At 53.6% G+C, this 18632-nt stretch overlaps 4 protein-coding genes across 4 annotated transcripts; all 4 read left to right on the top strand.

Annotated features, from left to right (window-relative positions):
- Positions 1-5174: 5174 nt before the first annotated feature.
- Positions 5175-7953, top strand: D7B24_002878 (uncharacterized protein; the record flags this gene model as incomplete). The annotated part of the gene is made up of 4 exons (XM_028637075.1): positions 5175-5219; positions 5298-5831; positions 6043-6088; positions 6149-7953. 4 exons carry the CDS (start codon positions 5175-5177, stop codon positions 7951-7953), a joined length of 2430 nt encoding a protein of 809 aa, XP_028490960.1.
- Positions 7954-9396: 1443 nt separating this feature from the next.
- RCD1 (Cell differentiation protein rcd1) lies at positions 9397-10664 on the top strand (the record flags this gene model as incomplete). Its single annotated transcript, XM_028637074.1, has 4 exons — positions 9397-9754; positions 9820-9975; positions 10043-10418; positions 10481-10664. 4 exons carry the CDS (start codon positions 9397-9399, stop codon positions 10662-10664), a joined length of 1074 nt encoding a protein of 357 aa, XP_028490959.1.
- A 5564-nt stretch (positions 10665-16228) lies between these two features.
- On the top strand, positions 16229-17203 carry D7B24_002876 (uncharacterized protein; the record flags this gene model as incomplete). The annotated part of the gene is made up of 3 exons (XM_028637073.1): positions 16229-16412; positions 16493-17022; positions 17087-17203. The coding sequence occupies 3 exons, from the start codon at positions 16229-16231 to the stop codon at positions 17201-17203; spliced, it is 831 nt and encodes a 276-aa protein (XP_028490958.1).
- Positions 17204-17740: 537 nt separating this feature from the next.
- D7B24_002875 (uncharacterized protein) lies at positions 17741-18563 on the top strand (the record flags this gene model as incomplete). Its single annotated transcript, XM_028637072.1, has 3 exons — positions 17741-17781; positions 17846-18292; positions 18350-18563. 3 exons carry the CDS (start codon positions 17741-17743, stop codon positions 18561-18563), a joined length of 702 nt encoding a protein of 233 aa, XP_028490957.1.
- Positions 18564-18632: the final 69 nt, after the last annotated feature.

Genomic DNA, 18632 nt, shown 5'->3' with positions numbered 1-18632 from the left:
CACGAATGTGAAAGACGAGAGGGGACTGGGTCCCTCCGAGTAAGCGGGTGGCGGTTCGTTTTCGTCGTACTTCGAGCAGACGTCCCGTGGTGTATCAGGTAGATGAAGCGCTCGCTTGGTTGTCTCTGCAGGTGCTTCGTGGGAGAGCCGGTCGATTTGATGGTCTGTCGAATGCAACCCTGTAGACACGTAGGCCGGAGCTGTCGAGAAAACTTCAGCGAGAGATGTTTCTGTAGGATGACTCGAGAAGTCTACAGTGTCCGTCCGTAAGTTGTCGGTTTCACGACAGGCGTAAATGGGCGAAAAAAAGGGCGGCCTGGAGGAGGAGGAAGACGCCACAGGCACCAGATACTGGGGAGGCGGGGAGCTTGTCCGGTTGACTGGTTGCGACTTGAAAGAATCCAGATCTTCGATGGGCTCGATTATGATGCTTGGATGGAGAGGGAGGGGCCGTCCACTCTGTATATCTGGGGCTTCGAGAAACGTTGTCAGGAGGGCTATTAGCAGCCAGATAAACGTTGACTATGTGTAGCGGGATTGCAGAACGACTTCAGCTTGAACGGATGGGAGCACTTCTTGTGTCGAGAGCCGACGACTCCTTTGCGCCGAATCAGCTGCCATAGAGTTAGCTGGTGGTCAAGTTGCGTGTCATTCAGATTTAGGGGTGTGGGTGGTCGCACATATTAGAACGATGTCGACGATCATACAGTTCTGGGGCGTCGAGCCAGCGTTTATGTGTTTCCGACAGGAAAGCCGAGTGGTTGATGGGCGAGGATGGAAGGCGGATTCTCGACGATAGCGGATGGGAGGACACGAGAGAGAGCAGGCGTACTTCGGCACAGTTAGCGTCTTTGTTGCAGGCACTCAGGTGGATGGGCAACAACCGTAATAGACTAGGCGTCCACAAGTGGCCGACATTCACCGCCCAACCCCGGCCGGCGGCTAAATAATACCGCCTAACGTGCCTCCTCATTTAACCCCCCTGTCTACCCCACCAGTCCCTAACTTCTGATGTCCCACCCAGTTTGCTACGAAGACAGACAAACAAAGATGTCAAAGACTAATAAGCTGTCGCAGTGCCGTGAAGCTATTCCAGACACAGAATTGCGACCTCAAGCGTCACGGAGGCGGGAATCGTATCACTCGTAAATTCACATAGACGTATGTAATTTTCTAATATTGCCAAATATTCAAGTCCTGTTTAGTCACGATCACTGTCGTCGCCAAATATGGCTTTGAAAACGTCTTCGTCCGGTTTCTTCTGCGTCGTACCATCGCTGTTCAGGCCTGCCGCTGCCGCGGTCTTGGGTTCCTGAAGTAAAGACCCATAGTTGCCGATAGCTTCAGAAGGTCTCGTTGATAAGAGTCTGTCAATGTCCTCATTGCTCAGTGGTTCCTCTTTGCGATCATCTAGAAAATGCCCTGTGTTTAGAGATGACAGGGTGACAGTAGGTCGAGCCTGGAACGGTTCGAGACTGACAAGACTGGGGTCTCGAAATGGCACGTTGAACCTTTTGCAAAGAAGTCTGGTAGGGAAGAAATCCTGCCCCGATCTTGTCAACTGCCCATAGAGCCCCAACCGAGCTGCTTGTTCTGCACCATCCAGCGGTTGAGATTCGTTGGGTAACGGTGACCGTCTGCTAGATTCGACCGTATTCTTGGGATCGGACGACACATGGTTCAGAGTAGATGTTGTAAATCGTGTTGCCATGATGCCTGTCATGGGTCTGAATAATTGGGCACATCCGTAGAACTCCTGTTGCTCTTGGGCGAACTCTCTCCAGCCCAGCGAGTTAGGCTTCGCTGGATGATCAGAGATCAAGCCCGCAGAATGTGCTAGGTAAGCTCTGTATCGTGACTGTTTTTCTTCGTCATCCGCATATGGGCCCCGAGCACCTTTGCCCCTTTCGATGGCGATGACGGCCGTCTCCTTATCTAACACTGGAAGCCTCTGACGCGTGTTAGAGTCTTCGTGACAGTCCTTGCTGCTTTGAGCCAGTACGGCTTCGCCACCAGCGGGTGGTAGATTTGTCCGACCCGAGGCTGCCACAAGGCGCTCGCGGGCTGCGGTAGACAGGAAATCGAATATCGACTTCCCTGGTAACGGAACCTCCCCTAGAGCAAGCGCACGAGACCGGGGGTCTTGGACAGTTGAGCTCCCTGCACTTGAAAGTACGTTAAGCATGCCAGCTGGAGCCTCACCTGCCTCACTTGACTGGTGCTTAGATGATCTCCATCCTTGGGGAACATTTGGGGGATCAGAGACTGTACCGGAAGAACCAAAGGATTCGGAAGAAACTGTTATGTTACCCAGCACAAACCCTGGGAGTGGTGATGAACCATCTCGGCAAAGTCGGCCATCCCTTTGCTTGAGTATTATCGATTGTGACTTGAATGCTGGCTTAGAGCCAAGGGCCGGGTTTGCCAAGACTGTACCTGACGGCAACTTCTTCTTCTTCCTCTTCTTCGAGCCCGTCAGAGTCCTAATTCGAGAAATCCTAGGTGCCATCTGGTACCCATCGTCATCGTCAGAACCGGTATCGTTGAGGATGCCGAACCCCATGCCACCACCATGGCCTTTTGTGTCCTTAGACCTGCCACCCATCAGGGAGCGGCTTGACTCCTTCATCCCAGAACCGTGGGTGTTGAGCACATCTGCCTCACTTGTTCGGCGAGTAAAGCCAGCGGGCTCTTGCGTGTAGTGAGCGCACATGGCTGAATATCCGAGGCCGTGGTGGTCGATCTTACGGATCACACTCAAGACGGCAACGTCATCAGGCGCAAACAGGTGCGATTCTGGCACGTGCGTACTGATGGCTTCGGTATCGTGCAGTCGTGCTGGGCGACGCACCTTAGGTCCGATGCCTTGGCCTTCCCTCCACCCCATCTTCATCAGCAAGCCGAGGCCTAATGAAGCGTCCCCATGAGATATTAGATCCGACAGTCCTCTGCCAAAAGCTCTTGTATTTTCCCCCACTGCGCCGGCAGTGAACGCTTCGGACAATTGTATTTTCTCGTCTTCTAGGGCTGCTTCACGGTCCTCATCGTCCATGTAGTCCTCCGGTCGTTGTGGCTGGGCTCCAGCAGTATCTTTGTGGCGAGCATTTCGACTCGAGACAAATGTTCCAGGGGTCCACCCTTCCTTAGATCCGACTGTATTGTAGTATCCTGCACTCCAGCCTCCGGTGAATGCGCCGTGCAGTCGCCGTCGGCCTTGCTCATCTCTCACCTCCTGTTTATGAAGAGGAGTATACGAGCCATTGTCGGGTGAATAGTCGTTAGGTGGAGGTAGACGCGTGCCAATTAGAACGAAGAGAGAACCCTCGGCAGGAAGGTCTGCTTCGTATGTCGTGCGAGATCTTTTGTGTGACATGGAGAAAACGGAAGCCCGCTGTGTGTTGGATTCGTTGCAAACGATGAAAATGCCGGGAGTACACAGCTCGGAGACCGATGTGCCTAGTGTTGCGATCGATACGAATCAATGAGGTTGAAGGCTTGGAGGTAACTAGTTTATCGATAAGCATACGGTTGGGGGCTGCTTGATGGTGGTGGATGGGGCTACCTTGAATGGGTCTAGTCAGCACCTCTCTAATGTACATGTACATGTAGGCCTTTAGACCTAGGCACAGGGAAGGCACTCAATGGATACCTGAACTCCGTCAGCAGTACCCGCTGCCTGGGCATGTAACCATCCCGTGACTGTAGTACCCAAGGTGTAAATGTGGTACAGGATCATGGAAAAAGAGATGCTACACCAGCCGTATGACATTTTGGCATCCTTATTACTCTGGACTGGAGTTTCTGGTTCTTGCCAAGCAGGCCAGGGGGTTGGCCCCCATATTACATAAGCCACATATTCGGCATCGCAATTTCCCAACCTGTCTGCCCCCTTTCCCCTCTCTCCCTCTGAAGCCCAGTCTCGAGTGTTGAGCGAGGGAAGTTGTGTTCTTTGTAAATTGCCAGCGTCTGAACGCGGCGCAGTTTCTAAAGACACAACAGGAGCCGGCGAAATCCCTGGAAAAAAAACCACCGCGGCTTCCCTCTCCAATCGAGGTGTTTAATGATATCTTTGGTGTGTCGTTTTAGCGTACAGCAGGCTCCTAGCTGTGCAGCAACCAAGGTGAATGGGTAGGCCTGGCTTATAGATGACATCTTCCAGGTTCATTATTCGAATTTGATCCGACGAGAATCTTAGTTCTGTTTATGCTCCCGTCGTCCTTGTCATAAATCCGCTGCGGAGTAAGTAGCAATAGTATGGACCTGTGCCTTTCCAATCTAAACCTGATGGAAAGACCCCGCTAGATCCATCCACAAAGGGTGGCAGGATGTGGAGGTGTCTTTTTCTTTAGAGGTATTGTATTAGTACCTTGGTGGGGCGCGCTATCTTTGCCAGCCCGTACCCCCAGCCACACGCGCGAGTAAAGCAGGCAGTGGCAGGTAGTGTGTTACGACAACCTGTCTACCCCTTCTCCATTCTGCCTCTGTTGCCCTCTTTCACTGCATGTCTGGTGTCTCCCTCGAGATCTGATTGATATCGCGCTCTCTTGCATTGCCGACGCAATCTCTCCGCCATGACATTTGAATCATCCCACACGACCAACGCGGAACACTTTGCACAGCTGCCCCCTCAAAAGAGTCAACACCAGGCATCGCGCTCGTACTCCACTCGCTCCCGCCAGCCTCCTGTCGTCCCTACTACAAGCGGGCAGCCTTTGCAACGAGCTGCTTCGACTTCGACTTCGATAACCAGCCGCCACCAGCGTCATCCCAGCTCACAATCTCATTCTCGACAACCTTCAGCAACGCGCCCAATTCAAGACGTCCTTGCTCACCATGAGTATGATCGGGAAACAACAAACGTAGCCACATATTCCAAGCGGAGCTCAGCCAGAGACAAGGAAAGAGACAGAGACAGCGAACAGACGCCTTCTGCCCCTCGAGTAGACCACACCCGCCCTCAGCGCCGAAGTAGCACCAAATCCATAACCAACAATCGACGTCAGATTCAGCACGACATGGCTGCCAATAGCACTATCGCTAACTCGGGTGGCCCCACGCCTGTCTCTGACTCCAGAGGGCCTAGTTCCTCAACTACAAAGCAAGGAAGAGGTCGAACGACCATCCCGACATCATCAGGCAAATGGATCCTAGGTAAAACCATCGGGGCCGGTAGCATGGGCAAAGTCAAGTTGGCTCGCAAGGAAGATGGTCCTGAACAGGTGCGTCCGCCGCAACACACTCCGCTATCCCTTCTGTTCACGAGGATCAGACAGATACTAATCATGATGAATATGCAGGTAGCTTGCAAGATCATTCCTCGTGGATCAACGGAAGACGGCCACCACAGCCGTGCAGACAAAGAACGCGCAGACCAATCGAAAGAGATCCGTACAGCCAGAGAAGCGGCCATTGTCACACTACTGAACCACCCACATGTCTGTGGCATGCGTGACGTAGTTCGAACCAACTACCACTGGTACATGCTGTTCGAGTACGTCAACGGTGGCCAGATGCTCGACTATATCATATCCCATGGCAAGCTCAAAGAAAAGCAAGCACGCAAGTTCAGTCGGCAGATCGCCAGTGCCCTCGATTATTGCCATCGGAACAGCATCGTCCACCGTGACCTCAAAATCGAGAACATTTTGATAAGCAAGAATGGTGACATCAAGATTATCGACTTCGGCCTGAGCAACTTATTTGCCCCCAGGGGCCACCTCAAGACATTTTGTGGCAGCCTGTACTTCGCCGCCCCAGAGCTACTCCAGGCTCGGGCCTACACCGGTCCCGAGGTGGATGTCTGGAGTTTCGGTATCGTCCTTTACGTCCTGGTTTGTGGTAAAGTCCCCTTCGACGACCAGAGTATGCCTGCGCTCCATGCAAAGATCAAGAAAGGACTTGTAGATTACCCAAACTGGTTATCTAGCGGTGAGCCTGCGCAATTGCCCTAACTATAACCACACAAGGTTGTGCTGATCCAGACCTTCCCATGCAGATTGTAAGCACCTTTTGTCACGTATGCTTGTGACCGACCCAAAACAGCGTGCGGCTATGCCTGAAGTCATGAGCCATCCCTGGATGCTTAAAGGTTATGGAAGTCCGCCGGATAACTACCTACCTTTGCGGGAACCTCTGACGCTACCTCTAGAGCCTGAGGTCATCACTGCAATGACGGGTTTCAATTTTGGGTCGCCCGACAACATCAAGGCTCAGCTCACCCGGACCATTGAGTCTGAGGAATATCAGCGAGCAGTACGGACATACCAGCGAGAGAAGGATCTTCCCCAGCCTACAAGGGACGTAGAGAAGAGGCGGGGGTTCGGTTTCGATTTCTACAAAAGGCGCAACTCAGGCACGAGTCGGGACACGCTCACTGCCCCAAGCTCTGAGGGCCTTCAGCTAGGCAGTGACCCCCTCAATGCATTTAGCCCACTGATATCGATCTACTACCTGGTACGAGAAAAACAAGAGCGCGATCGTATCGAGCTCCACCCTGGGCAGGTCAGCCAGCCAGCGCAAACACCCCTCCAACAGAAGGAGGGTAAGGACAAAGAATCTGCAAAAGACCCCAGCCCGCCGCAAATAACACCGCCCCAAGCAGCCCACACCAATACGGCTGCATACGAAATGCCTGGTGAGAGAGCGACTGGTGGACGGTCCCGCCCTCGCGCACGAACTCACGGGGAAGACGACGCACCGGAAGCCTTGGCACGCTCGCAACTGTCGCCAGCCATTGCTCAGCCTAGCGAGCATTACTCTGATGGACCGCCCAAGAAGGAGAGCACCGCGGCAGGCATTTTGAGACGGTTCAGCACTCGAAGACGTCGGGAACCAGAGCGGCTGGACAAAGACCGGTCGCATCCTCCTGTTGTTCAAGTCCGCTCGCCTTCAGAGGCGCCATCAGCCCCTCGCAAGAGCTTCAGCATACGAAGGAGTCGGAGGGATCATGATGATCCCAGCGACTCTGGTCTCCGCTCTGATGACAGCCAGCCACAGCACAAAGACCTCCTCAGTCCTCCACCTTCCGCCGGAGGGCATTTCGGCTCCCGACGCAAAGGCTTGGGTAGATCTACTAGCGTCAACTCGGCTGATCTCCGACGCCGTGACTCAAGCCGCGGCTCAAAGGAACCGCCACCTACTAGCGGATCAGACAGATCTGCTACCGACGACAAACCGCGGTCGGAGCAGAGATTTGTCGGGCAATCGCGATCCATATCTCTGAGGGCAAAATCGTTGGGCCATGCTAGGCGCGAGAGCATCCAACAACGGCGTCTTCGAAGGGAAGAGGCCCGTGAAGCAAATGTTCCGGAGGAGACGGATCAGGAGGCTGGGGACCACAGCGGTGTGTCCACTGAGAGGCTGGACAGCTCTGACCTTGCCAAGCCAGTGTTTCTCAAAGGTCTTTTCAGCGTGTCGACAACATCGGGCAAGTCTGTTCCTGAGATCCGTACCGACATCAGAAGGGTCCTGAGGGGACTTGGTGTGGACTATACTGAGATTAAGGGCGGCTTTGCCTGTCGACACACTCCAAGCATTGATCTTAAGAAGGTGCAGGACCCCCCAGGTAGTCCTGCCGCACAGACACCAGGTCATCGAAGGCGATTCAGTTTCGGCGGCATGATCGCGAATGCCGATCGAGAGCGCGATGATTCTCGAGATGCGCCGGCAACACCCAGGACTGCTGGCAGAGCCGGCGATCACAGTTATTCAAACTCTGACGTTTCTGAAGACAGCGTGTCAAGAGAGCTTCCTAGCTCATCTAGACGGGCTCCAGGCGAGACAAGCACACAAGTACAGAGTGATCTCGGAGGTGACATGGTCCTTGAGTTCGAGATCTTCATCGTCAAAGTCCCCCTTCTGTCGCTCCACGGCATACAATTTAAGCGTCTGGTCGGCAATACCTGGCAATACAAGAACATGGCAGACCAGATACTGAGAGAGCTCCGTCTCTAGCCTGTCTCGGGCTTGCTGGCAGGACACGGCTGGTGATGGGGGGAGGGGGCGGGGCGAAGTGGGCGGAAAGGTTAGATGTAGTTTTCGTATGGGACTTGTGAGGACTGGTCAATTCGTTCCCTCGTTTTCTTCCGTGTTATTATCGTCCACCATAGCGCGCGTTTTTGTACCGATGTTGATAGCAGCATAGCAGCATACATAATAAGTCTGGATATTTGAGGTCCCCGACATGACTGCTAGTCTATCGATCATGGAAGGTCTATCCGGATCAACTGGATTTTCGTGCCACCCCTTTTTTTCTCCCGTCCCCCTCTTGTGTGGATTATCGAAGTCGAAACACAAGTATGTAAGTGTGTATAAAACACGTGAATGTATCGAATAGTTAACAATTATGACCCTGGCATTTGGCGGCCGTTTTGCCGTCAGTACGTAAAAGAGCGGAAATTAAGCACAGTAAATATTGAGAAAGAAAAAAAACCCCGGGATGAAATTGTGTTGAGCCCGCAATATACAAGATCTCATACACCGTACTCTTTGTTATTCCTGATCATGATAGCTTTGGGGCGTTCAAGATATTCGCACCTGACTCATCTTCATAGGAAGCAAACATTCTTCGGCCAAAGTCCACCATAATAAGGGTCACTCAAGAGTGGCGCCTGGCGGGCGGCGCCTCCGTCACCCGTAGCGTCTACGTGCGACTCGCCTGATTAGTAAGGTAACGACTGACATTACGCCTGGGCCTGGGAGATTGACGATGGACTTGCAGCCCAACGGGGCTATGCAGTAGTCGATGAGCCTCTACGCCGAATTCTAGCTGATGACCACTATTATTAGATATTCGGTTAATACAATAACAACTGAACCCCCATACTTCAGGCCCTTGATGTTTTCTGGGCCGACCTTGGGGTAGATCACTTTCAGCCAATCAAAGGGTCACGTAAGAGTCAGAGACAATTGCCTAGGCTCTTCGCCTTAGGTTTCCGCCCGCCAACTGCCATCACCGCTCGAACCTCAACCACCAGCCAGCAGCCTCGCCAACGATTCAACCTTGTCTGCCTGCGACGAATGTCGATAGCTCTCGCTGCGACCCGAAGATTACACCAGAGTCCATACTTCTCCCAGAGAACGATAATATCGCCTGAAGCCGCCGACAGCACCCAACGTGACTATTCGAGGTCGCGGCTGCCCACATTCCCGTCAACCAGATTAAGGGTGCTGCTATCATCACATCCCTCGCCAACGACACGTGAGACGCGTAACGCGACATCAGCAACGAGATTCTGACTTATGGTCCAGTGATCTTTCTTCGAGTGCAGGATCAACCAAATTATATACGCGGGTCAACATTACAGCCATCAGCTATCTACGCAAAGCCTTCTAAAAGATTGCCGACATCAGTCTTTGGCCACCCATCACCAGTTAGCAAGACTTACTGTGACAAAAATGATGCCCACGCCCCACGTTTACGGTCACCACCAATTTAACCCACAGGCTGACGCTTCTTGGATGCACCAGCCCCCGGGCCATCACCAACATGCCCAGCAGACCGCTGCCGCCGCAGCGTCAGCAGCGCAACAGCAACACTACAACCGCCTTGCTGGTGCTCACAACAATGTAGCCTCGCTTGCTAGTACACATGGTCAGGATACGGGGCACGAAAACATATCCGAAGACAACCGACGCACAATGGCCTACATTGCTGATCTATTGAATGAAAACACGCGTGAGGCGGCTCTGCTCGAGCTGAGCAAGAAGAGGGAGCAGGTTCCGGAACTGGCCTTGATACTATGGCACTCGTTCGGTAAGTCTTGGAGGTCTTGTCGCCTCGATACATTGAGCAAGCGTCCTGACCTTTACTCGTCACAGGTGTCATGACATCGTTGCTTCAAGAGATCATCTCCGTCTACACCCTCTTGAATCCGTCTCAACTCACTGCAGCCGCATCGAACCGCGTTTGCAATGCTTTGGCTCTCCTCCAATGTGTTGCCTCCCACAATGATACTCGTAATCTTTTCTTGAGCGGTGAGCAATTCTTATCTCGGCAATACCTAGGTGTGAGTATGGCATATACTGATGGATAGACGTACAGCACACATTCCTCTTTTTCTCTATCCTTTCCTTAACACTACATCTAAGTCCAGGCCTTTTGAGTACCTCCGCCTGACCTCGCTCGGTGTAATCGGGGCTCTCGTCAAGAACGATTCCTCCGAGGTCATCAACTTCCTCCTGACGACCGAGATAATCCCTCTCTGTCTTCGTATCATGGAGACAGGCTCGGAGCTAAGCAAAACAGTGGCCATCTTCATTGTTCAGAAGATCCTGTTAGACGACAGTGGGCTAAATTACATTTGCGCTACGTACGAACGCTTCTACGCAGTCGGTACCGTTCTCAGCAACATGGTCGCTCAGCTAGTTGAGCAGCAGACAGCTCGTTTGCTGAAACACGTCGTTAGATGCTTCCTTCGGTACGTTGAATCAAGTTCAAGGCACCTGCCGTTAGAGTGTCTCGCTGACCCAGCGTCGCTAGATTGAGCGACAATGCCCGGGCGCGCGAGGCTTTGCGGCAGTGTCTTCCCGAGCCGCTCCGTGATGCCACATTCTCCAACGTTCTTCGTGACGACGCAGCTACGAAGAGATGTCTAGCCCAGCTACTTATCAATCTCTCCGACAACGTTGTCGAGTCGAACACAGCGAGTCATGTAGGGCTATGATGCAGTCGACTTACTTTAGAATCCATGTACAGTATATAAGGCGTACGGTGGGCACTGTCCACTTCTGCTGAGGGCACTCTAGCTCTACGGTTTACCAACATAGATGTAACTCACCCTCTCAAACGTTGTCAAGCAGGACAAGTTTGCTGGTGAGGGAGAGGATTGAGGCTTAGAAGCGTACTTCTACAACCATTCAGCTTGTTGTTGCCGTATCTTGTTTTGCCTTGGCGAGGAGTATGGCGTGGTAAAAGCATTATACCCACGGTTTTGGCGTTGAGGTGTCGGAGGATAATTACCGTCTGGTTGTTGTCTTGGTTTTCTTTGTATCGAGTGATGGAGAGAATAAAGGGACGGGAAGTGTTAGGCTCGAAGCAGAACGAACGGTGGTTAGGAGACGGGCCATCGTTGTATCACTGCTTTTGTAAATTACACGAATCGAATGTACGAAGACAACGATAACATGTCGCGGTGGCCGACTCATGCAACCTTAGATTTCTGATACGCCTGCAACGGAATACTGCTGGGGATCTGTGAGCGATCATGTCTTTCTAGGCGATGCACACAGCCTTGCCCTGGGGACCTACGATGAGAGAATTAATGGCAGGTTGGGGCTGCGGCCCGGAGGTGTGTCTGTAGCAAGAGTTGACATTGGGGTATCGCTTGTCCTACCCGGGATTGGGTTCTTGTCCAGCTGTTCAGCCTGCATCAGCTCCCTGCCCGAATCCTTCACACCCCCCTTCTTATCCTAGCTATGCCCCAAGACTCACTCGGCAGGGCTCTGCCTCCGCCTTTTCATCACCCAGCCGGCCAGCGCCGCACCAAAAAATGGCGGTGGAAGCAGGCTCCGTGGTCTACCAGTGAGAGTGCAGCGACCCATGCACACTGCCTACAGATGTCTACAGTCGCACAGGCCGCCAATGAGCGACTAGCATACGCGCTTAGATGCAATACCAGGTTCAGCCCTACCGACGGCCCCCATTGACTTATCTCTCCTCCTTTCTCCTCGATCGCATCGCCCCCTGAATTCTTTCGTCAGTCCAGTCCAGAACGCAAAGCACGTCGTGCCAGGGCTTCTTATGAATCAGCTGCACGGCGTCGCCGATCCCTGTCGCTGCGTGTGTTGCTCCATCACCGTGATTGCCTTGAAGTGCATCGAACTAGTACCAAGACTATGTCATATGTTTCCGAGACCCACGATTGAGCAGGCAGCCAAGTCGGCAAGCCAATGACGTGAAGTAGGTCGGCACAACTGATGGACCAGTCCGGCGTCCGTCGGACACATTATGCTCCAGAACCACTTCCCGTGTGTACCAACACTTGTCACGCCGATACGTGCCCTCGCCTCTGTCCGACTATGATTATCAATCGGCAAACACATGGCACTTGATTTTCGAGCAACGCCAATCAGGCCCAGAAACGTTGAAGAGCTGACGCGCTCCTGCCGGCCGGAAAGGTAGCGTGGTTCTCCGAACTGCAAAACCAGCAGCTGCCGGAACAACTTGTCTTCCTCGAGAGTTCGCTAACTGCTCGTTCCAGCTGCAAATCTAGTCAATCCATTTCGCTGTGGCTTGCGACACTTGTTCTAATTGAGGGTGTGGTTGTGCTCCTCTCACCAAGAGGGGACCCCACACATCCCAGTCTATCGGCCGCTAGGTCGTTTGATCGCAACGGCTGCTCGGATGGAAAGGAATCCTTCGCCGTAGCGTGCCTACGGTGCACAGTGCCAATACAGATGAGCTATTCGAGCCCCGAGCCTGTTTGTCAACGATGATGAGTGCGACTGCAACTGCTGCCGGCCCGTGTGCCATTCTCCTCTAGGCATACACACCGAGCACAAAAGCTGACTAGCTGGCTGGTGTAGCAAGGGTGAGGTAGCTTCGAGGTCGGGGTTAGATGGCATTGATCGTCATGGGAAATGGTACAATTGAGATGTACATTAGCACTGTTACATTTGTCCCAGGTTTTGACTTTCACGCCGCAATCAAAGAGCCCGATCTTGCTTGTGGATACGCCTCCCGACACAATACCAGGGCCTGAACTCGAGTGCCTGGGCTGTTGTGACGTCCGGGCACAGAGTCGTAGTGTCTAGACCTGAGATGCTGAACAATCAGCAGCAATGTCATTTTCTTTCCATCGGATCATGTGCCTACTCCGGTAAGGCCCGGAGAATGCAGAGGAGAACTCGTTGATTCGTACTTATGCCTACCACCAGCCCTTCTTGAGGACCATCCGGCTCAAGTTGGGAATGAGGCCCCTCGGTACTCTGGAGCTCATGTTTGCTGTTCATGGGGTGGCTCAGCCGCGTCAGAACCTTAAGGGCAATCACCGCAAGGGTCGAAAACGGAGTCGTCCCGCGAAACTGGTTCACTTGAAAGCGGTTGCTCATGTGCTAGAATCCCGAAGGGGCAGTGTTGCTCTTTGGAGTTAAGCCCAAACGTGCATTTACGGGCGCGAATGACAATTGGGAAACGATCGATCAAGCACGTCTTGTACACTGTATGTATAGTTCTCAATCACACTGTTCACCTACGTGTAGGGCTGAGGTTGCCAAACTGTCTTCACGCCGGAGAGATGAGGTGTGCTGGGTTCCACAGCATACCATCAACTCCTATGTAGGATATTGTGATTTGGTGACTTTTCATCATCCGCGTCTGTGCCAACTGTGGTCGTCGCGAGAGCGATGGCTAAACCCGAGATTAGAACAATCGTGCGGGGCGAAGCCGTGCCCACGACGGACAGTGATTGCCAGACGAGCAAACACTAGTGGCTCTGCTGGCAGGCACGCCCTTGGAGCGACAAGGGGTCGAGCCATGAAACACTTGTTGGCCACTCACTTGGTCTTGTCATCAGTCAGGGTATATTCCTTCCGGCAAACCGTGGGCACCTTGTTGATCACCTTCCATAGGTACCCAGGTACCTATCCAAAGTACTCTTCGGTCTTGGGCAAGGAAGGTAGGGAGCCAGCAAAAGCGCCCGTCCAGCTCGTCGAAAATGAGAGCGGCCGCTTGGCCCGTGCTCCATCGGCTAGAGATCCAATCGACTCGTCCCCAGCGACTTCCTCGTCGCTAATTAAAAATAGGCATGTTACAAAGCACTTGATTAGACATCCCGAAGGAGCAGCCAAACTCCCTGGTTAATTGGTAAGGAGCCAGTGAGAGGAGAGGCGTCAGGCCTGCTTCTCCGCCCTGAGCGACTTGAAGGGCTCGAGGGATCAAGAAGCTTCGCCACTTCTGCGCCTGGCGTGAGCCGTGGCGCGTTTGTTTGAGCACTCCCCCCTTATGTTGCCTCGTGGATTGCTAGACAGAAGGGCGTGGCCCATCACTATTGCATCCGCCGCGCCCGCGCCCGCCGCGCCCGCATCCAAGCTGGTGATTTCTGCTCGCCGAGTCTGGCCTGTCTCTTTCTATGCTAGTCGGCACTGCAGATTCAACAAGCTGATCACAGCTCAACCTGCTCATCACGGCTTGCATGGGCAGCTTACGTACTGCCTGACTGATGACCATGTCCAGTGTTGCCTGCCTGAGGGTGTCTGGTTCTAAGCTCCCCCAGTACCCTTGACTGAGCCACTATGGTTCATCACCCCGCCGGCAGCCTCAACAGGCAGCACCATTGGTGGCCTCGCACTTGAGCTTGACAGTTTTCGTGCGGCAGCCCACCGCACAGACCGACCTACTCCTCTCCTCCAGTCGGCCTACTGGATCCTTACTAGGCATTCCATGTCCGCCATTCATTCAAGGCTCCCAGGCTATAGTCCGCTGTACTGTGGTGTACTTCTGGGAAAAGCCGAGAAAAGGGCCGGCCGGCTGGAGACCTCAAAAATCGGAAGGGTGGGTACGGCACGACCGAGTACAGTAGATGAACTCGAACTGACGGCCGTGCTCATTGGTGATGGCATCAATCAGGCTGGCTGCCTTCTGGGCATTGGCTCGAGTTACGAGGTTCCCAGCACGTAACGTGAACTCGCGCACGACGCCTGGGTATCTCGTCACTTGCCTCAAGAACGATGGAAATGCACGGAGAAAAGGCGAAGGGTATTGCGTCCGGCCACGTGCGGAAATATTGTGCATCGTAGCATTTTCTTCGAAATCAACAAGTCCACCTGTGTCCACCAATTCAGGCGACTGAGACGTCTGAACCCTACCACCCACGACCGCCATCGCTGTGAGTAGCAAAGTCCCCTTTCTCTGGGGAAAAGTGACAAGCGCTCGGGATGTCCAGAGACAGGTGGGACAGATTCTGGCGTGTACTTGGGCCTCCTCCTCAGTATCGAAGTAGCCTCTTTGGGAAGGGTTGCCTGTTACAGCCTAGTCTGACATCGGAATCCGCGTATCGGACGATGAGGAGGCAGGCGCAGCCCAGATATCAACTTGCGGGCGACCTAGCCACAGCTTGGGCTAAATTATGGTCCTATCAAACTAAGCGCATAATTAACCCCAAGGCCAACGTCTCCCCTTTACCCCCCATTCCTTGATTGCCAGGCAGCCATATCCCAGGCTTGCAGGGTCTCTGAAGCCTACTCGCGAATACTACGTTATGACTGGCCAGCCCTACGAGGGATCGCTGTCTCAACGAAGAAAGCATCAGCACAGCCATGCCCCCATTTTTACCGACCTCAAGATCGACGAGGTTTATGTCCCTGCTCCGTCCTTCGAGCCACTCGTCGCCGCTTTACTCGTACTCTGCCCACCAGAGGTTCGTGTTGGCCAGCAGTGAAGTGAGCATGAGCTGTGGCTCGAGCCAAGATTAGCGGCCAACTCTTGAGTGCTGCTGCTTTGGCTTGCACCTGTCGGCATGCTTTCGCGGTGACAGCCCATCATTGTGCATACCGTCATTCCTGCCCTCCTTCCACCTCCTGAGGTGTCTACCTTACTTCCATCACCACAAGAGAGGGTGGGTGGGGGAGGCATGCTGTTGGGAGGTTGCTGCGGTGCCGACCACTCCGTAAATTTGGCACTCTGTCCCCGATGACTGGGGAAGGAAGGGCTGCAGAACTGACCCAACATGGGGTGTGCTGGCGTCAATGCCTAGGCCTTTTCGATGCTGTGGTATCCAGTTGCCTCTCTTTCCCACACCCCCTTGTCACACCCACAAGACCCCTCCCGACCCGTCAACATGCTACCCATCTCTTCGTAGGGCAGAGCGGAGGAGTCGAGACGAGGTACGCGACGGTATCACAAACACACCCCCTCCCCACCTCCGATCCTTCACGCCCCTCCGCGAGGCATGGCATGACAGGGCCCAGGTACTTTGCCCATGTGCAATGCCAGGCTCCCAAGCAGGCCAACTTGCCTTTCTCGGCGCGCAGCGATGGCTTATTGCTGCTCCTGGTGCTTCTTGTCGCCCTTGTGCCTCATACGTTTGTGGCACGCGTTTTGTCCTCAGCCATTATTTAACACTTCCGGCCCCCTCCCCCCGCCCATCGTCAGCTTCCTCGCCTTACCTGTCCACAGCCTGACTCAGTCCCATTCTCGGCCCTCTTCGCTAGCCTTGCGCGCCACTTGCAATCGTCGAGTTGCCTCGTCATCTTAACTCATATCGATACATACCCTCCAGCTCTCGAACCGATGTATGCCATGTCGCAATCGCAATATGCCTACGCGGCCTCCCCTCCGCAGCCAAGGCAATATTCTGGCCACGGCACCAGCAGTGCTTTCAGCAGTTCCGCCAACCCTGACGAGGACTGGACGAAGATATCTGACCTTGCCGAGCGTCGACGGATACAGAACCGCATCGCGCAACGCAACTATCGTATGTCTCACTCGCTGTCAACTCGTGTTTCAGCCGTGTCGGATAATATTCGCATCGTGACTAATGTTCCAACCTTGCAGGCAAGAAGCTCAAGAGGCGCCTGGAAGATCTTGAAAGACGTGCTGGGGAGGATGGCAACTCAAGCTCCGAAAAGACAACACAACCTAAAGGCACCACCTCCAAGCGCTCCCAGTCTGCTTCAACCAAATCACACAAGAATGCGCCGGAAAGACAGCTCATCCAGAGGCAATTTACGCCGCCGATGAACCACGAGGACGAACTACTGTTTCCCCCATTCGACGACGTTCGTGAGAGATCCCACACACCCCCTCTCTTCCCGTACTCTTCGTATCCTCCTCCCGATGAACTTATCATGGCGCCATCGTATTCTGTTGGACAGTCTTATCCCCCACCAGTCACCACCGCAGAAATGTACTCGAGCTACATATCGGCATCAGTCCCTGTCACCCTTCCGCCAATGAATCACTTCAACGACGCCGTCAAGCGAGAATCGTACCCAAGCGATGACGGCTATTCATACATAAACTACGGCTACATCCCGGGCATAGAGATGACACCCGCCCACTCCTACGACCAGGCCGATCCCCATGTGAGTTAGATGCAACAGCGATTGTTATGGCACGGTTTTGGAGAGCTGACGAGTCGATGAGCAGACGCCACCTCTCTCACACTCGTTTGACCACTCGGCGAACTGTTCCGAATCTGGCTACGAGTATCCTACAACTCCACTGTCCATGCCCGGCTCACCTGGTATGGTTCACCAGCAGTGAGCCCGTGGGCCAAAATAGGCTGCGACATCATTATGATTTCTCCAGGCCTACCTGGGAAGGCCGGATGGCCTTGGAAGGAGTTCGCGTTGGCAATGGATTTCCACTTTGACTTTTTATTATTCGGCGAATGTTGGAACAGGCGTTATCAGTCGAAGCGCTCGACTTACGGCCACGGATGACGACTCAGGAGAACACGCAATCAATCGCATGAGGCAGTTGGCAGGACTGGCATCTTTCTTAACACAGCAGCTGAAAGGAGACTGAAAGAAAATCCCCAATTCCATACCAATCTTGCGTGCATATCATCACACATTGGTGCTGATGACCCCAGTGTTCGCAGAATGCCAACGTAGCTCTGCTGCAATAGACCTCGAGTTGATTTAGTTGGCGACTACAGTATTATCCAGAACGTCGCACAGCCTAGCACTGTGGGCGATTGCTTATCAGGTTCCATATGTCCCTAGGAAACTTAACGATGACGCCGACACACCAGTGATTGATATCCCGGACACTACAAGCTCGATAATTTTGCCTACAATGACCGACCGACACGTGTTGTTTCTCTTCGGAGGTGATCAGTAAGACCGTCCCATAGCATCAATCCTGACAACAACCTCTTCTGACCGGCATTCTCAATCCCAGATCGTGGAAGTCCAGCGCTTGGACCGCTTCCGACGACCGCGTTCGAGGGGGTCGCAGTCAGTCTTATTTGCGATGCCAAAATGTCGGGCCAGCAGAGTTCCATGGTCATCTCGACATCACGGCGCTCGGGGGCGCTGGGTTCGCATCGCAGCGGACTGTTGGGTCCCTCGACCTGGATTTGACTTGTTATGAAGGGCTCAGCATTAGCATCAGTCACAGTGACGGCAAGAAATACACTTTGACGCTGAAGGACGAGATATTGCCGCGGCGACCCGATGGACGCGAGCAGAGTACAGTTAGTTGGGAGTTTGATTTTGTGCATCCTGACTCTGGGGAGCTGTTTATCAAATGGGCCGATTTCAAGCCGACATATCGAGGGAAGCCGAAACCTGACACGGCCCCGCTGGATCTCGCCCATGTACAGAGAATCAGTTTTATGATGCGAAGGTTTGACGACCCACCCTTTCACGAGTTGATTTCTCTATTGTTGACGCGATCAAATAGCTTCTTCGGTGAGCAGCAGGGAGACTTTGAACTGGCTATCAACCACGTTGCGGCATTCAACACGCGGTCCTCGTCCGGGTCGTTGTCCCTTTCGTCGTCGACAGCATCAGTGGAAGTGCCCGACTTGGACAAGGTTCAAGACAAAGGCAAACATACACAGGACGGTCACCGCGAGGCTTCTTGGAAAAAGTGGTTGTGCGGTTGGGCTAGATGAAGGATCGGAGAACGGGAGGCGTTTGCCAGGGGGGCAGCCGATCCTGTGCTGGCAAAGACATCTAGACCC

This window comes from Verticillium nonalfalfae (assembly GCF_003724135.2).
Source record: "Verticillium nonalfalfae strain VnAa140/NRRL 66861 chromosome Unknown scaffold_175, whole genome shotgun sequence".
NCBI lineage: Eukaryota > Fungi > Ascomycota > Sordariomycetes > Glomerellales > Plectosphaerellaceae > Verticillium > Verticillium nonalfalfae.
Note: the sequence above shows the minus strand (reverse complement) of the source record. Positions and strands in the feature narration are given on the sequence as shown.